At 43.1% G+C, this 18,967-nt stretch overlaps 1 protein-coding gene across 1 annotated transcript in view; it reads right to left on the reverse strand.

Moving 5' to 3' along the window:
• Nucleotides 1-18,967, reverse strand: part of Itga8 (integrin subunit alpha 8) — a 162,292-nt gene that overhangs the window by 20,755 nt on the left and 122,570 nt on the right. The window contains exons 25-27 of the mRNA XM_069990426.1: nucleotides 16,517-16,675; nucleotides 5,062-5,190; nucleotides 2,129-2,242 (exon numbers count right to left, since the gene is read on the reverse strand). Of these exons, the coding sequence (XP_069846527.1) occupies nucleotides 2,129-2,242; nucleotides 5,062-5,190; nucleotides 16,517-16,675 (402 nt within the window). The remainder of the gene's footprint in view (nucleotides 1-2,128; nucleotides 2,243-5,061; nucleotides 5,191-16,516; nucleotides 16,676-18,967) is intronic.

Here is an 18,967-nt window from a genome sequence, read left to right on the forward strand (position 1 = left end):
TTGAGTTGAAGAGCTGAGGGACAGTGCCCAAGCCCAGAGTTCAAGCCCCCGACTGACCAAAAAAAGAAAAAAAAGAGAAATGAGTACAGTGAGGTGGTAAAATGGAGTGTCAGGGCTTGCTAGTAAAGATAGAAGGCTGTTGCTGGTAGTAGATTAAAGAGTCCTCCTAAAAATTCATGGACATTTATTCTCCTAGTGAATAAGGATCTCTGCATAGATAATTAAGATGAAATTTTCACTGGGATTATCTTGATTAAGGCAGGCTCTAAATCTAAGCAGAATGAGACAGAAAAGAAGGCATAAGGACATGTAGAAGGAGGTAAAGGGAGGATGGCCACAAAGGTTGGAGTGATGGGTCCACAAGCCAATGAATGCCAAGCATGGCCCAAAACCATGTCAATCATGGAAGAAGGAATGGACTGGCTTGCTTCCACCTCAGAACCTCCAGAATGTGATGCCACTGACTTCTCACTGGAATGGCGAGAGAATACACTGCTGTTGCTGTAAGATAACCATAGTTCATTCCCCCCAGGTTTATTTCCTCCTCCTTAGGAAATTAGAGACTTGGAAATTGTGTCTGTGGTAGTGAGCCTCAAAGGTGGTCTCTGGTGAGTCTCACCTCTGGGTGTTCACAGCCTTGTCTGGACCCCTTCCATAGAAGGAGGCCCAATATATATGAACCGGAGGCTGCTGTGGAAAGGGAAGAATGTGACTTCCAAGGCTAGGTCATTAAAGACGTAGAAGTTTTGCTTTCTCCTGACTCACTTGCTTGGGAAAGCAGGTCAGAAGGATGCTCGTGTGTCCTGGGTGACAGGGGAACGAGTATCCATCAGGGTCCCCAAGCATCTCCCATAGCTCCAGGCAAGTCTTCAGAAAGCCTCAACCCCCAGTGACATCTCCACTCTGTTACCCAGCTAGGTGGCATTGAATTTGAGTCCCGTTAAACTCTGGCCATATTGCTGACCCTCAGTGAGCAGGTGAATGATCATCATTTTGAGACTTTCGTTATGCAGCCCTAACTGCAATAACCAATGACAGTGTGTGGCTCTTCGTTTCCTTTCTCCTAAGTCATTGCTACCATTTAGCTTGGGTGAAAAATGGAGGAGTCACCTCTCAATCTCCATTATTCTCTCACTATGAATTTGGCAAGTATCATTGGCTTTTTATTTGAGGCTCATCTTACTTCCTCTGCTGCTCTGTCCAGTATAGCCAATCCACCATCATTTCCCCTGAGAGCCATCTTAATCCCCCCACCCCTCCAATATTGCCTTTTAAAAGCTATTTCATTGACTATTTATGACCTCTGGTGAAGCAGGGGAGAATTCAAGGTGAGCATATGTGTGCCCCACGCTGGCTATGAAAAATTCCTTATACCATTAAAACAGTCCGTGTGTTCCTCCTTGAATAGCCTCTACCCACAAAGCCTACGCATTGCTCTCCTGAGTTTTATGTTTCTCTGTTTCTCAAGTCTTCCCGATGTACTGCTTAGTATAGCTTAGTTCAGTACTTGCTTTATTTTTTAATAGGCTTTACTTTTGAGCTCTGCATCAAACAGGCAACACTTACTTGGCTCATACTTAAGTTTTAAGCTTAATATTATGTTGGTGCTGAGATGCATCTATGCTAATACATCTAATATGTTACTACTTCTAACTCATTTCTTCTTAAAGCTGTAGTGGAGCTGGGCTCAAGTGGTAGAGTGCCAGCCTTGAGCAAAAATGCTAAGGGACAGGCCCTGAGTTCAAGCTTTAGTACTGTCACACACAAAAAGGGTATAACAATGCAAAATGCAAAATGCAAAATTTTCAATGAAAACCAATGCCACATGAGGTGGCTCATACCTATAGTCCCAGCTATGGGACTTTCTCTATGGGAGAAAGAGGTAGGAAGATAATGGTACAAGTTGGCCCCAGCCAAAAGCTAAAGAAAAAAACACAACTAAAGCAAAATGGGCTGAGGGCCTGGCTCAAATGGTAGAGCACCTGCTTAGCAAGTGTGAGGCCTTGAAGTGAAACTCCAATACTGCTTCAGTAAGTAATTAAGTGAATGAGTAAATAAATGGCTTCTGGCTGAGCTTTTGAGAAGAGGTTCTGGGTGAGCAGCATGTGGTGCGTGCAATCCTTCTTACCTGGAGGAAGGTGTGGGCCCAGAGTCGAGATCTGATCTTTAGGACTGCACTTTCTCCTCCTCCTAGTCGTCCCACTGAACAAGAGATTTGCAAACACTCGATATTTGTGCAGTTCTGAAAAACAGAACAGCAGTGGCCACATGTCAGGGTCTTCAAACAGTCCCAGGGAATAAAAAGGAAGTCAGTTTATTTATGCTTTGTTTCTTCAGAAGTCAGTGCCTTATGTGCAAGTTTGATATAGTTTATTTAGCGTAAAGGAAGAATAAATTAAGCTGGGCATGGGGTTTCTTGCTTGTAATTCCTGCTTGTAATTGCTAGACTGGCCTGGGCAAAAAGCTAGAGACCCTATCTGAAGAACAGACTAAAAGTAAAAGAATTGTGTGGGCTGGGAAGGTGGCTCAGTGGTAGAGTGCAGGCCTTGCATGTATGAGGCCCTGGGTTCCATTCCTCAGCACCACATAAGCAAAAAGGAAAAAGCCAGAAGTGGTGCTGTGGCTCAAGTGGTAGAGGGCTAGCCTTGAGCTGAAGAGCTGAGGGACAGCGTCCAGGCCAAGAGTTCAAGCCCCACGATCAGACGCCCCCCCAAAAAAAGAATTGTGTGTATGTGTGTGTGTGTGTGTGTGTGGGTGAGCATGGCTTAAATGGTAGAGCACTTTCTAAGCAAGTGCCAAGATCTGAGTTCAAAATCCTAATGCCACCAAAAAAATCCAAAACAAACAAATGAACAATCTAATCAAAAGCATAGCTTAGTGATGATGATGAATAGATCTTAAATCCAGCATGTGCCTGGATTTATATAAGTGCCTTCCTAAGGACTCAAGTCATCTTCCTACAGGAGCTACTGGCCTTTCTGCTTCATTGGAAGACACTTCTTACAGACAGTAACCACATCTGTTGCTGAATTGAGCAGGTCTGCAAAGGTTGCAGCAGAAACCCCAGAGTCTGTGTAACCTCGGTGACTCAAAGTTGGTGACCCAGGTAGAAACATTAGTTCCAAAATATTCCTTTCTATGTCAGCCTCCTTCCTGTTGTAGAACAAGTCCTTCTGAGAGTACCATGCAGTCAGCTGTTCTTAAACTGTCCAGCTGTTTTCCTTTGTGTCAGGTAACTTTTAATTCATGAACGACATAAATTACTGGAAAGAATTCATTAGGATGACATTTGACCTACCAAATCCTATTTTCTGATTATGGTATGGAAACATCAGAATCCAGATAAGTTGTTTTGCACAGAAAATGCTTTTCTAATTGTGCTGGAGAGAGAGTCATACAAGAAGTTTTCTTGAAAGGGTAAAATTGATGGGAGAGAAGAAGAGAGGAGAGATTAGGTGAAGTAAGGAGAGAAGAGAAAAGGAGGGATGAGATAAGAGGAGAAGAGAGATGAGAAGAGGAGAAGAAAGGAGAGGAGGAAAGGGAAGAGAGAAGAAGAGAAAGGGGAAGAGGGGAGGAGAGATGAGAAGAGGAGAGAAGAGGGGAAAGGAGGAAGGAAAAAGGAGAGGACAGAGGAGAAGAGAAGGAAAAGGGAAGAGAGGGGAGGAGAAAGAGAAGAGAGATGAGAAGGGATAAAATGGGAAGAGAGGAAGAAAGGAGAGAGAGGAGGGGCGAGGAGAGGACAAAGGAGGAGAGGGGAGAGGGGAGGGAAAGAGAAGAAAGAGGAGAGGAGAGGAAAGGAGAGGAGAAGAGAAAAGAAAGGAGAAAGAGAGAAGGCTGCAGATAGAAGAGATGCCCATGAGAAATTCTATGACATGGATTGTCAAAGGTAGGCGAGAAAGTTTGTGGGGAAGCCAGGAGATGCAAATAGCTTGAGGATGAGGCCAAGAGTATCAAATGCTAAAGAGAAATCAAGAAAGACAAGGTCACTGTAAGCTGAGCAGGGAAAAGGGACACTGAATCGTTTGGAGAGGAGGAAGGACATGGGGTTGACAACGAGGAAGCCAGCAGGGACCCAAGATGAGGAAGGCCGGGGATGTTCTTAGATGGAGGAGAATTATACTTACATGTTAGAGATGCAAATTGAGAATTATGATCTCCAAACAGGATGTTGGCATTTGGCACTTCCAAATTTCTAATCAGTAATGTGATTCACTAGGTTGTTTTCAATCAAACTGTGGGAGGTCTTACTAAGCTTTGGCTTTCAGAATAACTTTGCATAATCATTCCCTATCCCAGAGCTGCCTTGACTCCAAGATGTAGGAGGTAGGGGGAGGGTGTAGGGATTGGAGTGTTTGAGCCAATAAGAGGAAAAGAAGATAAAACAGCAGTTAAAAAATCAGAGGTGGAAATCAAGTATTACCTTGAACAGTCAGGTACATTTCTGGGATATCTAGAAGTTAAAAATGTCTTGGGAGGTAAAGATTGGGGGATCAAAGTTCAAGGCCAATCTAGGCTAAAAGAAGGTTTTTGAAACTCCATTTCAACCAATGGCTGGGTTCAAGTGGTGTGTGCCTGCCCATCCCCAGTGACATGGGGAAACAGAAACAGGAGGATCACAGTCCAGGCAAGGATAAACATAAAGCGAGACCCTCCTTGAAAATAACCAACACCCAAAGTAGCCAGTGATGCGACTCCAAAGCATAAGGCATTGAGTTCTCTTCAAAGCCACTGGCTCAGGGCCTGTGGTGGCTGACCACCTAGTCCTTTACGCTTCAGAAATGGGCTAATACCACACTTGGTGTTTTCACCTCTCATTGTCTGAAGTAGCCGCCATACATGATTTAAGGGGAGCCAAAAGGGTCATTACCACAAACACTCCTCAATCCTCATTGGAAATCCATTTTCCTTTCTTGCCATGTGTCCCCTCCCAAATTCTCAGACAGATCTGGGCATCAGAGGAGACCGAAAAGCCAGCTTGAAGTGCGCACCATGGTTGTGGAGCGGGTCTTGCATGGCGTGCCATTGTTCACCCCGGGTTCTGTGCCCATGGGGACCACTCACCAGGACCTTGGCGGGGCTCTGTCTGTGGAGCGGGGCTGCGGGCACCTCCCGCTTCCGGATGAGATGAGGGATGGTAGAGTTTCGCAAGAAGGCGCTGAGTTCTGGGGTGTCCTCGGGGGAGGCGGCGGGCTGCAAGCAGGGAGCAGGAGAGTCACACACGGTTCCTTCACTGTGGTCCCCTTGTCGTGGGTGTGAACGCTAGGCCATTTCCCACCAGTGGAATTGGAGCCACGCCAGAGCGCAAAGGAAGCTCAGAAGCAGCCCGTCGCTTCTCCAGTGTAAGGATCAGAGATGAAGCGGAACGAGGCCGCCATCAACCCACAGCATCAGCATGGGGTGCTGGCTTTTCAGGAATGAGCTATATACTTCTAGCCCTTTCCTTTTATTCTTCAGTGGGGCTGGAATAAGTGGAGGAACTTTGTGGGGAGGGATGATAGATCCTGAGGTAGCAGGAAAGTGGGGGACCAGCCCAAGGCTGCATCCCCAATCTTGTGCTGAGGGGACAATCAGGGCTTGCCTAAAATACCTCTTGTGCATGATGAAGATCGATTTCTGTCACAGGTGTGTGCGTGTGTGTGTGTGTGTGTGTGTGTGTGCATGCACGTGCAAGCATTCTAGAACTGGTGATTTTTATTTAAAATCTCAGTCTTCATTCTGGGGACATCTGATGGCTGAACAAACTATATGAAGAGTTCTAGTTAATCCCACACAATAGCTTATTTATATCATTTTATCTTGTTTTTGATGAGCACTAAGGTTTGAACTCAGGGCTTTGTTTTCTAGGCAGACACTATCACTGGAGTCATGTCCCCAGCCATTTTAGTTTAGTTTTTTGTTGTTGTTTCTTGTAAGAAACCGTCTTACATCTTTGGTTGGGAACAGCCTCTGAATGACCTACCTAGACCTCCAAAGTTGCTGTGGTTACAAATGCATGACAACATGTCTGGCCTATGCCTTGAGCTGGGGTTCTTGCTAACTTCTGTCAGAGATGGCTTTGTACCATGATTCTTCTTGCCTTCTCCTAAGAAGCTGTGATTACAGATTTGTCTACCATGCCTAGCACTATCCATATTATTTAAACCAGGGATGTTGGGAAAACATTTTTTTTCTGCCAAGGGCTATTTGGGTATTTATATTAACATTTTTTGTGGCCACATGCATAGCAATACAAGAAGAGTAAATGAGAAAGAAGGAAGTGGAACTAGCAAGTTCAATTTGGAAATAAATGGAAGGGTCAAGTCTTGAAAGAGGACACAGGGTCAAGTTTTCAGCTCCCAGTTTGTTTTTGACAATGGAGGAAATGTAAGTAAGTTTACTGGAGCCAGGGAAGGAACCATTAGAAAGGGAGAAGTTGAAGTCAGGAAATTGGGCAGGGAGGCGGGGGATTTGACTTTGGATGTGGAAGACTAATTGTCATTCTTCTGAAAGTGTTGGCACGTAGTTGGGGTTGGGAGAGAGATGGTTTGCAGGTGTGTGAAGTGGAGCAGGGTCATGATGTGATGGGGAAATGGATTGCTTGAACATGCTTGTTTTAGGTCACCTATTATTAACATGAAAGGGAACAATTAGGAAGCACAAGGAGAATAGTGAAGGTTTGGAGAAACAGGAAGAGAGTGAGAGGGACAGATTTCCCAGTGACACCACCTGTCCATGAGTACTTCCTCTGTTAATCCATAATGGCACCACCAAGTCAGGGGCACAGGAGCCAGACTGTGAAACTAGTCATGGCTGAGATGTTCAGGGCTTGGACTGGAAGGATATATTTATTGGAGACATGAAGTTAAGGAATCTTGTAAAAGAATGACTGAAGTAACCTATCCTGGATTTCAGGACTGTTGGAAAAGGAAGTATCCATAGTAAAGAAGGAAAGGTTGAGGGAAGAAGGGAAGTGAGAACATTATAAAAAAATAAGAGAATGACATGATGGATACAATGCTGACTCAAGTATTTTGGAAGTAGGGAACTTAGAGGAAATGTTAAGCCCAGTAGCAGAAGGACTGGGAGGTAAAGTTTGTTGAAGTGAAGTGGGGTCTTGGGCAATCTGATTTCTGGAAAATTCCAGAGCAGTGGCCATAAGCAGGCCCTCTGAAGAGGACAAATTAGAGTTGCTCAACCGGGAGGCATGGATGTCGCCAAGCACTTTTAGAGCACATGCCTACCAAGGTCATGACTTCAAATCTCAGGATTGCCAAAAATAAAAGACTTACTGGAACAATGATAAGAGGTATAGACTTTATTTTCTAAGACAGAAATTTGAGCTTAGCAAAATGGGACTTGTGGGGATCTCAGATTTTTCATGTGTGTTCTATCATATGCTTACTCTGTGTGTATGTGTGTGTGTGTGTGTATGTGTGTGTGTATGCTTTCTATTTTTTTGTTTATTTTGAGACAAGGCTTTACTATGTGGTCTGGGTGGTCTTTGAAACTCAGAAACATTTGCCTCAGTCTCCCTAGTGCTGGAATTATAGACTTGCATGCCTAATTTCTATTTATTTATTTATTTAGTTAGTTAGTTAGTCGTGGAACTTGAACTCTGGGACTGGGCACGGTCCCTGTGCTCTTCAGCTCAGGCTAGTGCTCTACAACTTGAGCCACAGTGCCACTTCTGGTCTTCTAGTGGTTTATTGGTGATAAGAGTCTCATGGACTTTTCTGCCTAGGCTGGCTTTGAACCGTGATCCTCAGATCTCAGCCTCCGGAGTAGCTAGGATTATAGGCATGCGCCACTGGCGCCTGACTGATTTCTACTTTTATAGATTGCTGATAGCTATGCTACAGAGGTTAGCTCTATAGTTAACCAAAGTATGGAGAAAAGTGTTAGAACTATGGAGCTGGGCGTCAGTGGCTCATGCCTGTAATCCTAGCTACTCAGGAGGCTGAGATCTGAGGATCACGGTTCAAAGCCAGCCTGAGCAGAAAGTCCATTAGACTCTTATCTCCAATAAACCACCAGAAAACCTGAAGTGGTACTGTGGCTCAAGTGGTAAGGCTCTCGCCTTGAGCAGAAAAGTGCAGGGACAGCGCCCAAGCCCAGAGTTCAAGCCCCACGACTGACTCCACCCCCCCCCCCCGGAAAAAAAAGAACTATGGAATAATTTGTTCCTCTTAAGTTACAGTTTATGATTAATATCAGTATTGGTATTATAAGACAACTTCCCAAAGACAAGAACTTCTATGTGGGGTCATCAGCTGCAGCCTATGTACAAATAAAGGACACTTTCTGTGGCGATAGCTTTGCCAACAAATATCCACAAGTAGTCTCTCAATAAACACTGGACTTTGAACCAGAGCGTGAGTCCACTGCAAAGAAGGGGTTGGTAGAGCACAATTCTTTTTGAAATACTATTTTGCAAGTAGGAGAATGCCATTTTGTTTTATATTGTATGTTATCTTTTTGGCTAGTACTAGGGTTTGAACTCAAGGCTTCACACCCAGAGTTCATCTTGCTTGATCAGCTGGTGCTCTACCACTTGAGCCATGCCTCCAGCCCTGCAATTTGCCTTTTTTGGAGATGGAGTCTCACAGACGTTTTTGCTTGTGCTGAGTTTGAAACTCAGTCCTCCAGGTATCAGCCTCGTGAGTAGCCAGGGTTATAGGCGTATGGCTACTAGTGCCTGGCTGGAAGGCTTCTTTAAATACCACAGTCAAAAGGGCTCCAAAAAGCTTACAACAAAAGTTTTCTCAAGTAGCATTCCAGAAATTATTTTACAAAAGCATAAGGCAGAAAGCAGGGAAGAAGTTATCCAAGAAATGTCAACAACAGTTCAAGTCCGTTTTCTAGATGAACATTGGGAGACTATTGAATAGTTGGTCATGACCCACAAGCCACGTGAACACCAGTGGAATGAAGAAGCTTAGCCTGGAACTCTGGGTACCCATGTTTAACAGATATGCAAATCAGAGCATGGATGTTCTCAAGGCTTTGAGAAGCTAGTGGTGGTAAGCCTTGAAGCCTCATCCTCAAGACAAATGAAAATGGCTTCTTTCTGCAATAAGGAAATAATTGTCAGTAAAGATGTTTCATCCTCCAGCTGCTACTCAGCATTTGACCCAACAAAAGTTTTCTCTTGGCATAACTCTTTACCAAGCTCTTTATTCTGGTATAGGGTTAAATCTATGGATTAAAGGAGCTAGTGCAGCCACAGTGTGTGTTGCAGTTGGAAAAGCCACATGGGAAGGTAGGGGCTGGGGGAAAAGAAATCTAAGAGCAGCCAGGATCCAAGGAAAAGCAATGCAGACTCAATCATTTTTGTGATGTGTTTTTGGATTTCAGGTATTCCTAGCACACAAGAAACAGCAAACTATTCGCAAGGACTTCTTTGTCTATAATTAAATCTAAGTGGAGACAAGCCCAGGGGATTGACTACCATATAATTAGGACTTTAAAGGGTCAGGATTTGTGGGGAGAGGAAAACCCTACTTTTTATTTTTATACTTCATGCTAAGTATAACTAGAAGGATCCATTTACTTCATTGTTGGTACTGAAGCCATTTATTTTTTGGTGCTGGTCCTAGGACTTGAACTCAGGGCCTAGCTTTTTTCCCCTCTGCTCAAGGCGAGCACTCTACATTTGATCCATAGCACCACTTCCTGGATATAAGAATGTTATGGCTTTCCTGTCGCAGCTGGCTTCAAACCATGGTCCTCATATCTCAGTCTCCTGAGTAGCTAGGATTACATATGTGAGATACCAGCACTCAGTGTTATTTAAGCTTTTATGAGTCTTTGGACCTTGTGATTTTACACTGTAAGGTATAAATGGAATTGACTAGCTTGGAGCCCTGTTCAGGAAGTGGAAGTTGTAGAGCTGTAGGAACTTACTGGAGGCTTGACTGGCCTGGGCTATATAAAGAGACACCATCTACAACTAATCAATTAAATATATACACACATATGTATGTATGTGTGCCTGTGTAGGAGGGAAGAAGGAGGGAGGGAGAGAGAGAGAATGAGTAAGAATGCTGTTTAGAAACTGACAAATGTCCATGTGGTTTGAATTAATGAGAACCAGTAGACAGGCAGTTAGAAAAGAAAGTGCTCTTAAGGATAAGACAAGTATGCAAATTTGCCAAGCCACTGTCTACAGGCCCGCTTGATTCTAAAAAAAAACAATGATTTTCAGGACCGACATCCTTGACAAATGAACTGATTCTGTGTTTTGCTGCCCATGGTTGTGCAATTTGGACTTCTGTGGGATCAGTCCTGTGGAGGAGAGGAAGAGATGCTATGGTGATCTCCTGGTTTTCATGGTTGTACTGATATGCGCTTCCTAGTCCAGGCCCTGGCCTAGTCTACACAGGTTTTACCCCGGGATTCTTCTTTCTTGAAATTAGTTCTAGACTGTGTCCTGTGATCTCAAAGGTGGTTACATGTGAGCATCATTGTATTCCTTTTCAAGACACAGTCTCACACTGAATAAACCTTTTCTCTTCGCATCACACACTTGGCTGTGTATTACCAAGCCTTGCCAATTGCAAAACAAGTCTTTTACTCTTTATTAAACTTTTGGTTCCTAAGTTGGGTTTCCTTTTCCAACCTTGTCTTATCGAAAGATGGTAGCCTGTTTGAAGGACTCTCCAAACCTTGGGATAAAGTCTACGAAAATAACAAAATTGATCATTATTCTACTGTCTTCAGTGTAGTTGAGAAATACTTTAAAATTTCTATTCCAAGGAGGATCTGGAACAAATTAGATTTAATGGATTGGTCTGAATGCTACAGACAGTTGAATGCTGGCACAATGTGGTAGGTGGTAGAATGTGTAGAAATTGGCTACACTAAAAATCCTCTCCTTCGAACCCAGAGCATGCTGCCCAGAGTAAAACCTTTCACAGATGTCTGCCTATGTCCCTAAGGTGGGAGAAGATGGTTGTCAAACCAGAGAAGGTAGCAGCCATCATGATGGAACAGAAGCCCAAAGGCAGCAACATTGTCTTTGGGAGGCTAAAGTGAAAGGAGGGGAGAAATGACCTCAGTAGGTCTTGATTTCCTCAGCTGGGAAAATGAGGGTGTGTGTGGCTCTCCCACCGTCTGAACTCTCGTTCCTACCCAGGCTTCTGCCTTCCCTCAGATCTGAGGATTGGACAATGTGATCAAAGGAAGTTGAACGAATCCCCAGGAAGCTCATGATGAGGTGGGCTCTTAAATATAAAAACATGTGCTCATGTCTGCCTGTGTGGTCATCCTTGCTCCACCCTAGCTTAGTGACTGATGATGCTTTGTGTTTGCACCAGAATTAGGGTGGATGTGAGTAAGAGTGTTTGCTCACTATTTCCCAAAGAAGCAACAGGTAAGAATGATCAAATGGTGGCTCACAAAACAGTCACTATCCCCTCCTTCGGCCTAGAGACATTAGGGTCATTTATTGGAACAATTAAATGATATCCTTTTCTGTTATGAAAACCAAACCATGTTATGGTCAGACTTATCAGCCTTTGAGGCTTGTGTGAGAAGACATCGAAGTCTATGTTGCATTTGGAACACATCAGCAGTTTGTAGACGGGTTGGATTTCAGGAGGGTTTGGGCTAGATGCTTGGCACATAGAATGTATTTCTCTTTAGAAATGGTATTTTAAATGGTAGCTCAGTTTCTCAAGCCAGTCCACAAAATCCTACTTAAGCCTCAAAATAGTTTTGATGCCATAAAACTGTGTATTTGTAACAAAAAAAATATCCAGGGCTGTGGCCAGCAGTGATTAAAAAAATACATTGTTTTCAGTCTATGATTTCCAACGCTGATATTTAGGTAAGAGTAGGTCTAAGGAGAGGGAAATGAGAGTGTGTGTGGAAGCTTTGTAGATCCTCTAAGGAGATACCAGGCCCATTCCACAAACTTTGGAGTTGATGACACTAGTTTCTTGGAATGGGTGGAGTAGCAAATGCTTCTAAGGAAATCTGGATACTTCCCTTTTCATAAACTCACTCTCCCCTCCTCCTCCCTTTTTCTATTCCTCCCTCCCCCTCCCTTACTCCCTTTCTCCTTCCCTGCTTGCTTCCTTCCTTCTCTCCATCCATCCATCCATCCATCCATCCATCCATCCATCCATCCATCTATCTCTTCCTTTCCTCTCTCCTTTTCTTTTTAAAGAAATCTATGTGTGTGAGAAAGCCAGGCATGGTGGTCCATGCCTATAATCCCAGTACTTTGGAATCAGAGATGGGAAGATTTTTGAATCCAACCTGAACTACATACTAAGATCCTGTTTCCAACAAAACCTCAAACCAAATGAAACCAAACCTAAACAAAGTTAAAAAAAAATCTGTAAGAGGGCTGGGAGGAGGCAGCGGAGGAGGAAGTTCTTTGCAGTCAGTAGTGAGCAAAATGAGAACACACAGAGGAGGGAAAGGTTGACTAGAAAAAACGTGTCTGCACCAAAGAGAAAGGGATTTAGCTGAAAGGAGCTTGTCTGCCCAGCTGCGGAGGAAGACGTGGGATAGCTGTGAAAACACCTTCACTTCAGAAACTTGCCTTGGGGGTTCTCTATGACAGGCTCAGGATGGGTCTGGGATCTTTTGGGGGCTTATCCAGTGGGGTCCTGAGCATCTTCCAGAAGGTGGAAGGATTTGTGGGAAGTGGGCTGTCTTAAGACGCAGATGGTTAGTCTCTTCCCCCAAATAGCAGGACAAATGGTCAGACTAATACAGCATGCCTGCAACTGGGTAATCTATAAAGGAAAAGTTAGTTTAGTTCATGGTTCAGGGAGCTGGCATTTCCAGGAGCATGGAGCTGTTATCAGCTTCATGGTGGAAGGACAGAAGGGGTCAATATGGACAGAGAGGAAGGAAGAGAGTGTCTCACAAGCCAAAGTCCTTTCTGTCACAACCTGCTCCTGCAGTGCTTTACCCCTCCAAGGGGAATGCCCTTACTCACTCTTGTTAGAATGGTATAATCCATTCCTTAGGGCGCAGCCTCTTGACCCAAACATCCCTTAAAGTTCCCACAGTTCCTCAATACAGCTACTACACTGGAAGCCAGATTTCAACGTGAGTTTTGGAGAGGGTGCACCATCCCCAAACCATAGGAAAAACATCGAGAAGTTGTACCTTAGTCCATTGTTTGGATTAAGCAAGATTGAATTCTGAGATTTAGTTAATTCCTTTAACAAATACTTTTCTGTTCTCTATTCCTTTTATTAAACCTAGTTGCATTTTCTGCTTTTAAATATAACCCAGAAATCAGTCTTGAGGCAAGTATTTAAATTTGATAATGCAGTTAAAAATCATTAGACCTGTGGTGTTGAAGAATTACTGAAATGTTTTTCACCAATTTTGAATTCTTAGTTTAGACAGAACATTCTCTAGGAAGAAATATGATTACAAGGAAGTTAATAATAACTTCAAGAAATTATTTAATGTCTTAAGAGGAAGGTATTATTCAAGTACTCTTAATTGTTTATAGCAGTGACATAAAATATACTGATCTCTTAAAAATCAATTAATAAGCTGGGTGCCAGTGGTTCATGCCTATAATTCTAGCTACTCAGGAGGCTGAGATCTGAGGATTGTGGTTCAAAGCCAGCCTTGGTGAAAAGTCCCCATGAGACTATCATCTACAATTAACCACTCAAACACTGGAAGTGGCTGTGGCTCAAGTGGTAGAGTGCTAGCCTTGAGCACAAAGAGGCTCAGGGACAGCACCCAGGCCCTGAGTTCAAGCTCCATAACTGACCCCCAAAAATCGATTCATAGCTGGGTACTAGTGGCTCATGCATATAATCCTAGCTACTCAAGAGGTTGAGGACAGTGGTTTGAAACTAGCCTCTACACAAAAGTCTTTAAGACCCCATCTCCACTTAATCAGCAAAATGCCAGAACAGAAACATGGCTCAAATGCCATGAACAAGAAAGTCTAGTGAGAGTGGAAGATCCTGAGGTCAAGCCATTGTACCAGCATGCATGTATGCATAACCTTCTCTCCCTTTATTAATAAAAAAGTCTTTTAGAGGCTATCTTGATGGCATACATCTGTAATTCCAGGTATTTGGGAGGCGGAAGAAAGAGGATTGTTGTTTGAGGCTGGCCAGGCAAGAGCATGAGACCTTATCCAAAAAACAAACTAAAAGCAAAAGGATTGTAGGCATGGCCCAAAGGGGAGAGTTCCTTTTAGAAAGTGTGGGATTCTTGGGTTGGGAAGGTGGCTCAGTGGTAGAGTGCTTGCCTTGCATGCCTGAGGCCCTGGGTTCGATTCCTCAGCACCACATAAGCAAAAAAAGAAAAAAGCCGGAAGTGGCGCTGTGGCTCAAGTGGTAGAGCGCTAGCCTTGAGCTGAAGAGCTGAGGGACAGTGCCCAGGCCCAGAGTTCAGGCCCCACGACTGGACCCCCCCCCCCAAAAAAAAATAAAGTGCGGGATTCTCAACAAAAAAGCAAAACAAATCAAACCAAACCAAAAACAAAAAAAGTCCTTTTAAAACAAGTTCTTTAGACTTCCTGGGGCACAGATCAAATATAGTAAAAGTACTTTGAAAAAAAAATCTGTAAGTAATGCCTTTTCTACTTTTCTCCAAATTTAGAATTTCAAGAAGTCATAGATTGTTCTAATAAGATATTTTAGAGAGCTGTTGTTTCATCATATAACCAAATCTTATTTTCAGTTTTCTCTTTACAGCGAAAGTCTAAGTGTGTATTAAGGAATAAATGGGTAGCAGAGAATGTAGTGTTTTTAGCCTGTACTGCCTCTTTAGTTTGCATGAGTCTGTCAACATTTCAGAAAAGTTATCTGTGAGTACTCTCCCAGTCACTATAAATGATTGCTAAATTGACTCAAAGAAAAAAACAACAACTCACAACCAACATGGTATACACCAAACAAGTTACATAATATATACAAACATATGTAAACAGTGTCAGATATAAGTTAAACATTACACTCAAAAGCAGATTGCGGGCTTCCAGGATCTGTGTGTAAAATAGCACACAGCATGTCACATACTGAACATTTAAGATTTGAATTACTGACGTGTTCTACATTAACACTCAGTGACCTTATTTTATAATAAGTTGCTGTCATTGAAGATGCTGAAGTCATTTCAATGAAGAGCAAAGAAAGAAGAAACTGGGGTGGAGGAAGTACAGGAAGGAAGTCTTCGAAATGATTTTTATGGAATACAAGTGGCTTTATTTATTGCTTCCCTCAGAAGAGGGACACTGGTGCCCAGTAAACCCTTTACTATTGAGGCTTCTTTGATTCTTTCTGTCTCTGAACAGAGGCACAAGTGGGGTGGGAAAAGAGAGCCTTTCAGAGTGAGTAATGACCAGGGCAGAGGCAGACCTGTGGCCGCATGGTGTAGTCAGTCTTTCAGGAAGTTTGACCTTATACCAGGGACACTGTGTTCTTGTAGACAATGGGACAGTGCTCTTCGTAAATGAGCTTGTCCTCTCAGGAAAACAGCTGATTGTGTTTATTTTCCTACAGATGTGACATTTTTGAGAGCTCATTCCTTTCTTTCCTTCTCAGAAGAAAATGGAGCCAAATTTGGATATTAATTAACTAATTAATTCATTTGGCACATGGCTATCGTAATACCACTTGAGTGATACCTCCAGTTCTGACTTTTTCTTTGCTGGTTAACCAGAGACAAGAATCTCTTGGATTCGTCTGGCCAGCCTCATTTAGAATCTCGATATTTGGATCTCAGCCTCCTGAGTAGCTATGATGACAGGCAGGAGCTCCTGGCACTGGGCTGTTAGAGCTTATTTTGAGGATCAGGTTCAGACCATGATCCTCCTAACTCTACCTTTGGAATAGCTGGGATTACAGGTGTACACAATGATATCTGATAAACTTTGGATCTTAATCTCTATGGAATTGGCCTTTTGTGGACATGTAAGCTTTTTGTTCATGAACACTGGCAGTGTGAATAGGAGAGGGGAATGGGTAGAGGAGCAGTTCTCAGCCCTCTTCTGCCTGTATTTGAACAGGCATCGAGTTGACTAGAATGTATTGAGCAGTCTGAGCACTACTGCCTTGGACTTCTCTGCATTTGGTTTCCTGCCATGGGGCTCTGACCATTGCAACCTGTGGCCTTGCGATGACCTTGGCTAATTCTCACATTTTACTGCTTGCTACTGACAGCAGGTGGAAGAACCCATTTTGGCAATGATCCTTCTGTCTTTGGGTGATAGACCACAAGGCCCTTGAAAATAGCATTCTGTATGAGCTCCTCCAACTATGGCCTACCTACTGATGATTTGGTTGAGCTGCTAGTCAAATAATTTATAAAAACCTACCAGTTGAAATAAGTCAGTGACTGGTGACTGAACGATCAACCAAGAGGCATTTAAGTTTTCTAGATTATGAGATTTTCAATTAGGCATGGCACTTCGTAAGATGAAAAGCTCTGATCAGAGATCCTTCGATCAACATAGAACAGCTTCATTTTGTTTTCAACAAGACCCCGTTTTAATTGTTTTTCCTTCCCATGAAAGACAAAGCTACTGATGAGACCAGACTCCCACCTTGATATCCTGTGGGTTGATATCAGGATTTGTTTGACATCGTAGCGGCCCCAGAGTTTGAAGATGGAAGATGTAGAGAAGAAACTCAGCCCTCGCGGAGAATGGCCAGCCCACCTCCAGGACAGTGTCACTGATGGCGCTCGGCCCAATATTGTGTAGCTGCAAACAAGGTACATATTATGAAATGACACAGCATGAGTCAGGGAGATGAAGCCCAACTCCACGTAAAGTAAAGAAAGAGCCAGCAAGAGCACAGGGGCCTCTCTGGAAGCCCGATGTGCTGGTGTTCATAGAGAAAACACTTTTAATCTAGAACCCCAGGTGGAGATTCCACAGATTGAATATCCCTTATCTGGAATGTTTTGGATTCTAGATTTTGGAATATTTTCACCATAAGATACCATGATGAAGAATGATAATGATAATGATAATGATAATGAGGGAAGATATGTTGGGAATGGGACTAAGCACAAAAATGTGTCAAAGCGAAAACAGATCAGTGCTCTGCATATATGTTAGCCTAAAGCAAATCTTAGGATTTTTTTTTCTGTAGTTGTGGGGCCTGAACTCTGGGCCTGGGCACTGTCTCTCCGCTCTTCAGCTCAAGGCTAGCACTCTGCCACTTGAGTCACAGCACCACTTGTGACTTTTTCTGCTTATGTGGTGCTGAGGAATCGAACCAGGGCCTCATGCATGCAAGGCAAGCACTCTACCACTGAGCCACCTTCCTAGCCCTCTTTTGATTTTTTTTTTTAGTGTGCTCGTATTTGTCTATCACTCACTCATCACATGAGATCAGGTGTGGAATTTTCCACTTACTGTCAGTGCTCAAAAAGGTTTGAAGCCCATGTTGGTATTTTTCAGAGGAGGTAAATTCAACCTGCACAAACCATGTCTGATCATTGCAATGTTTACCTTGCATTTCTATGAATGCTATGGTAACACTAGAAATGCAATCTTAATTACGTGCTCTCAAAACTTAGAGATTCTTTATGCTGAAATCTGTTCCTCTTGCCTGACTACTGACTTGTCAATTGCAACCATATGTGACAAACTCTCTTTCACCCTCTGGGAAAAACAGTCATTTATCAAGTGCCAGGGTTGCTCTGAGTGAGCCTTCCAAAGCTTAGCAACTTCTGTTTCAATCAGCAAATCCCAATGAAAGAAATCCCACATCTCATAAGGAGGTGAGAGCTTTGTAAATCCATAGATCTCATGCTCAGAAGGTGCAAAACATCGTGTCCAAAACACTAAGCATATTTAAATTTGTTGTGGATTTAGAAATGACATTCATGTTAGCAAGGATCTTCTTTTCTCCACAGTTCTGACAATGATCATCATCCATAAAACAACATGTTATTGTTTTTGCTTATTAGATACACTAGATAACTCACATGATCAGAAAGGAAGAGAATGCCATTCATTGATACAGTATATTTTAGGACAGGAGATTAGCATGTAAGAAGCACTGGATGATTGCTTTGGCATTACTGGTAATTGCTGTTGACTTTTATGATGTATGCATGCTAAGATTAGGAGCCCAGCTATGATGAAAATGGTTTTGAGTCTGAATGTGGTAAAAGCTTTCAAGTTTTATCAGTCTTGAGCAGCAACTGGGTGCACACGAGTTTAATAAATTACCTTAACATTTTAAAATTATTCCAGTGAGGCTCTTGGTCTGAGGGCCATCAGGATTAGACTATTCACTTCTTTTGCTATCAAAAGAGTGGAAGGCAAAGCTTTGATTGGCTATGGCTTCTGAATCTCAGCTTTTGGTTGGACAGATGACAGGGCTAATGCTACCCCAAGTGCTGACCCTTTTTTTCCCCAAGTATGGAAACAACTCATTGGTTCAGAAATAGTTTCATTGTTAACCTGAGAGAACATTCTTCATGTCCTTTGCAGCTTTAGATGGAAGTGACGTTAGAAATTATTATATCAGTTATACAGGGCAGGAAGAGAAGAGGCCTTGATCAGCATATGTTTCAACACTTGAGTCATGCCTCCAGTTCTTTTAGTTTTTCCTATAGAGTCTCATGCTTGTGTCTCAGGCTGATTCTTCTGTCTCCACCTCCTGAGTAACTAGGACAACAGGTATGTACCACCATGACTAGTTTGCATTTGAGACTGGGGCTGGCTAACTTTTGCCCAGGCTGACCTTGAATTACCATCCACCTGTCTCTGTCACCCAAGTAGCTTGAAAATTCGTTGGTTTTTGACTGTTAAAAAAAAATAACAACCCTAAATGTAGCTGAGCATCAGTGGTTCATGCCTGTAATTCTAGCTATTCAGGAAGCTGATCTGAGGACTGTGGTGAATTCTGTAAGTTTCTTATTGCCAATGAACTGCCAAAAAGCTGCAAAAAACTGCCAAAAGGCTGGAATGATAGCCTTGAGCAATAAAGCTCAGAGACAGCAATAAAGCTCAGAGACAGCACTCAAGCTGCAGGAC

This window comes from Dipodomys merriami, unplaced genomic scaffold, assembly GCF_024711535.1.
Source record: "Dipodomys merriami isolate MVZ:Mamm:240054 unplaced genomic scaffold, mDipMer1.0.p SCAF_4, whole genome shotgun sequence".
Classification (NCBI taxonomy): Eukaryota; Metazoa; Chordata; class Mammalia; order Rodentia; family Heteromyidae; genus Dipodomys; species Dipodomys merriami.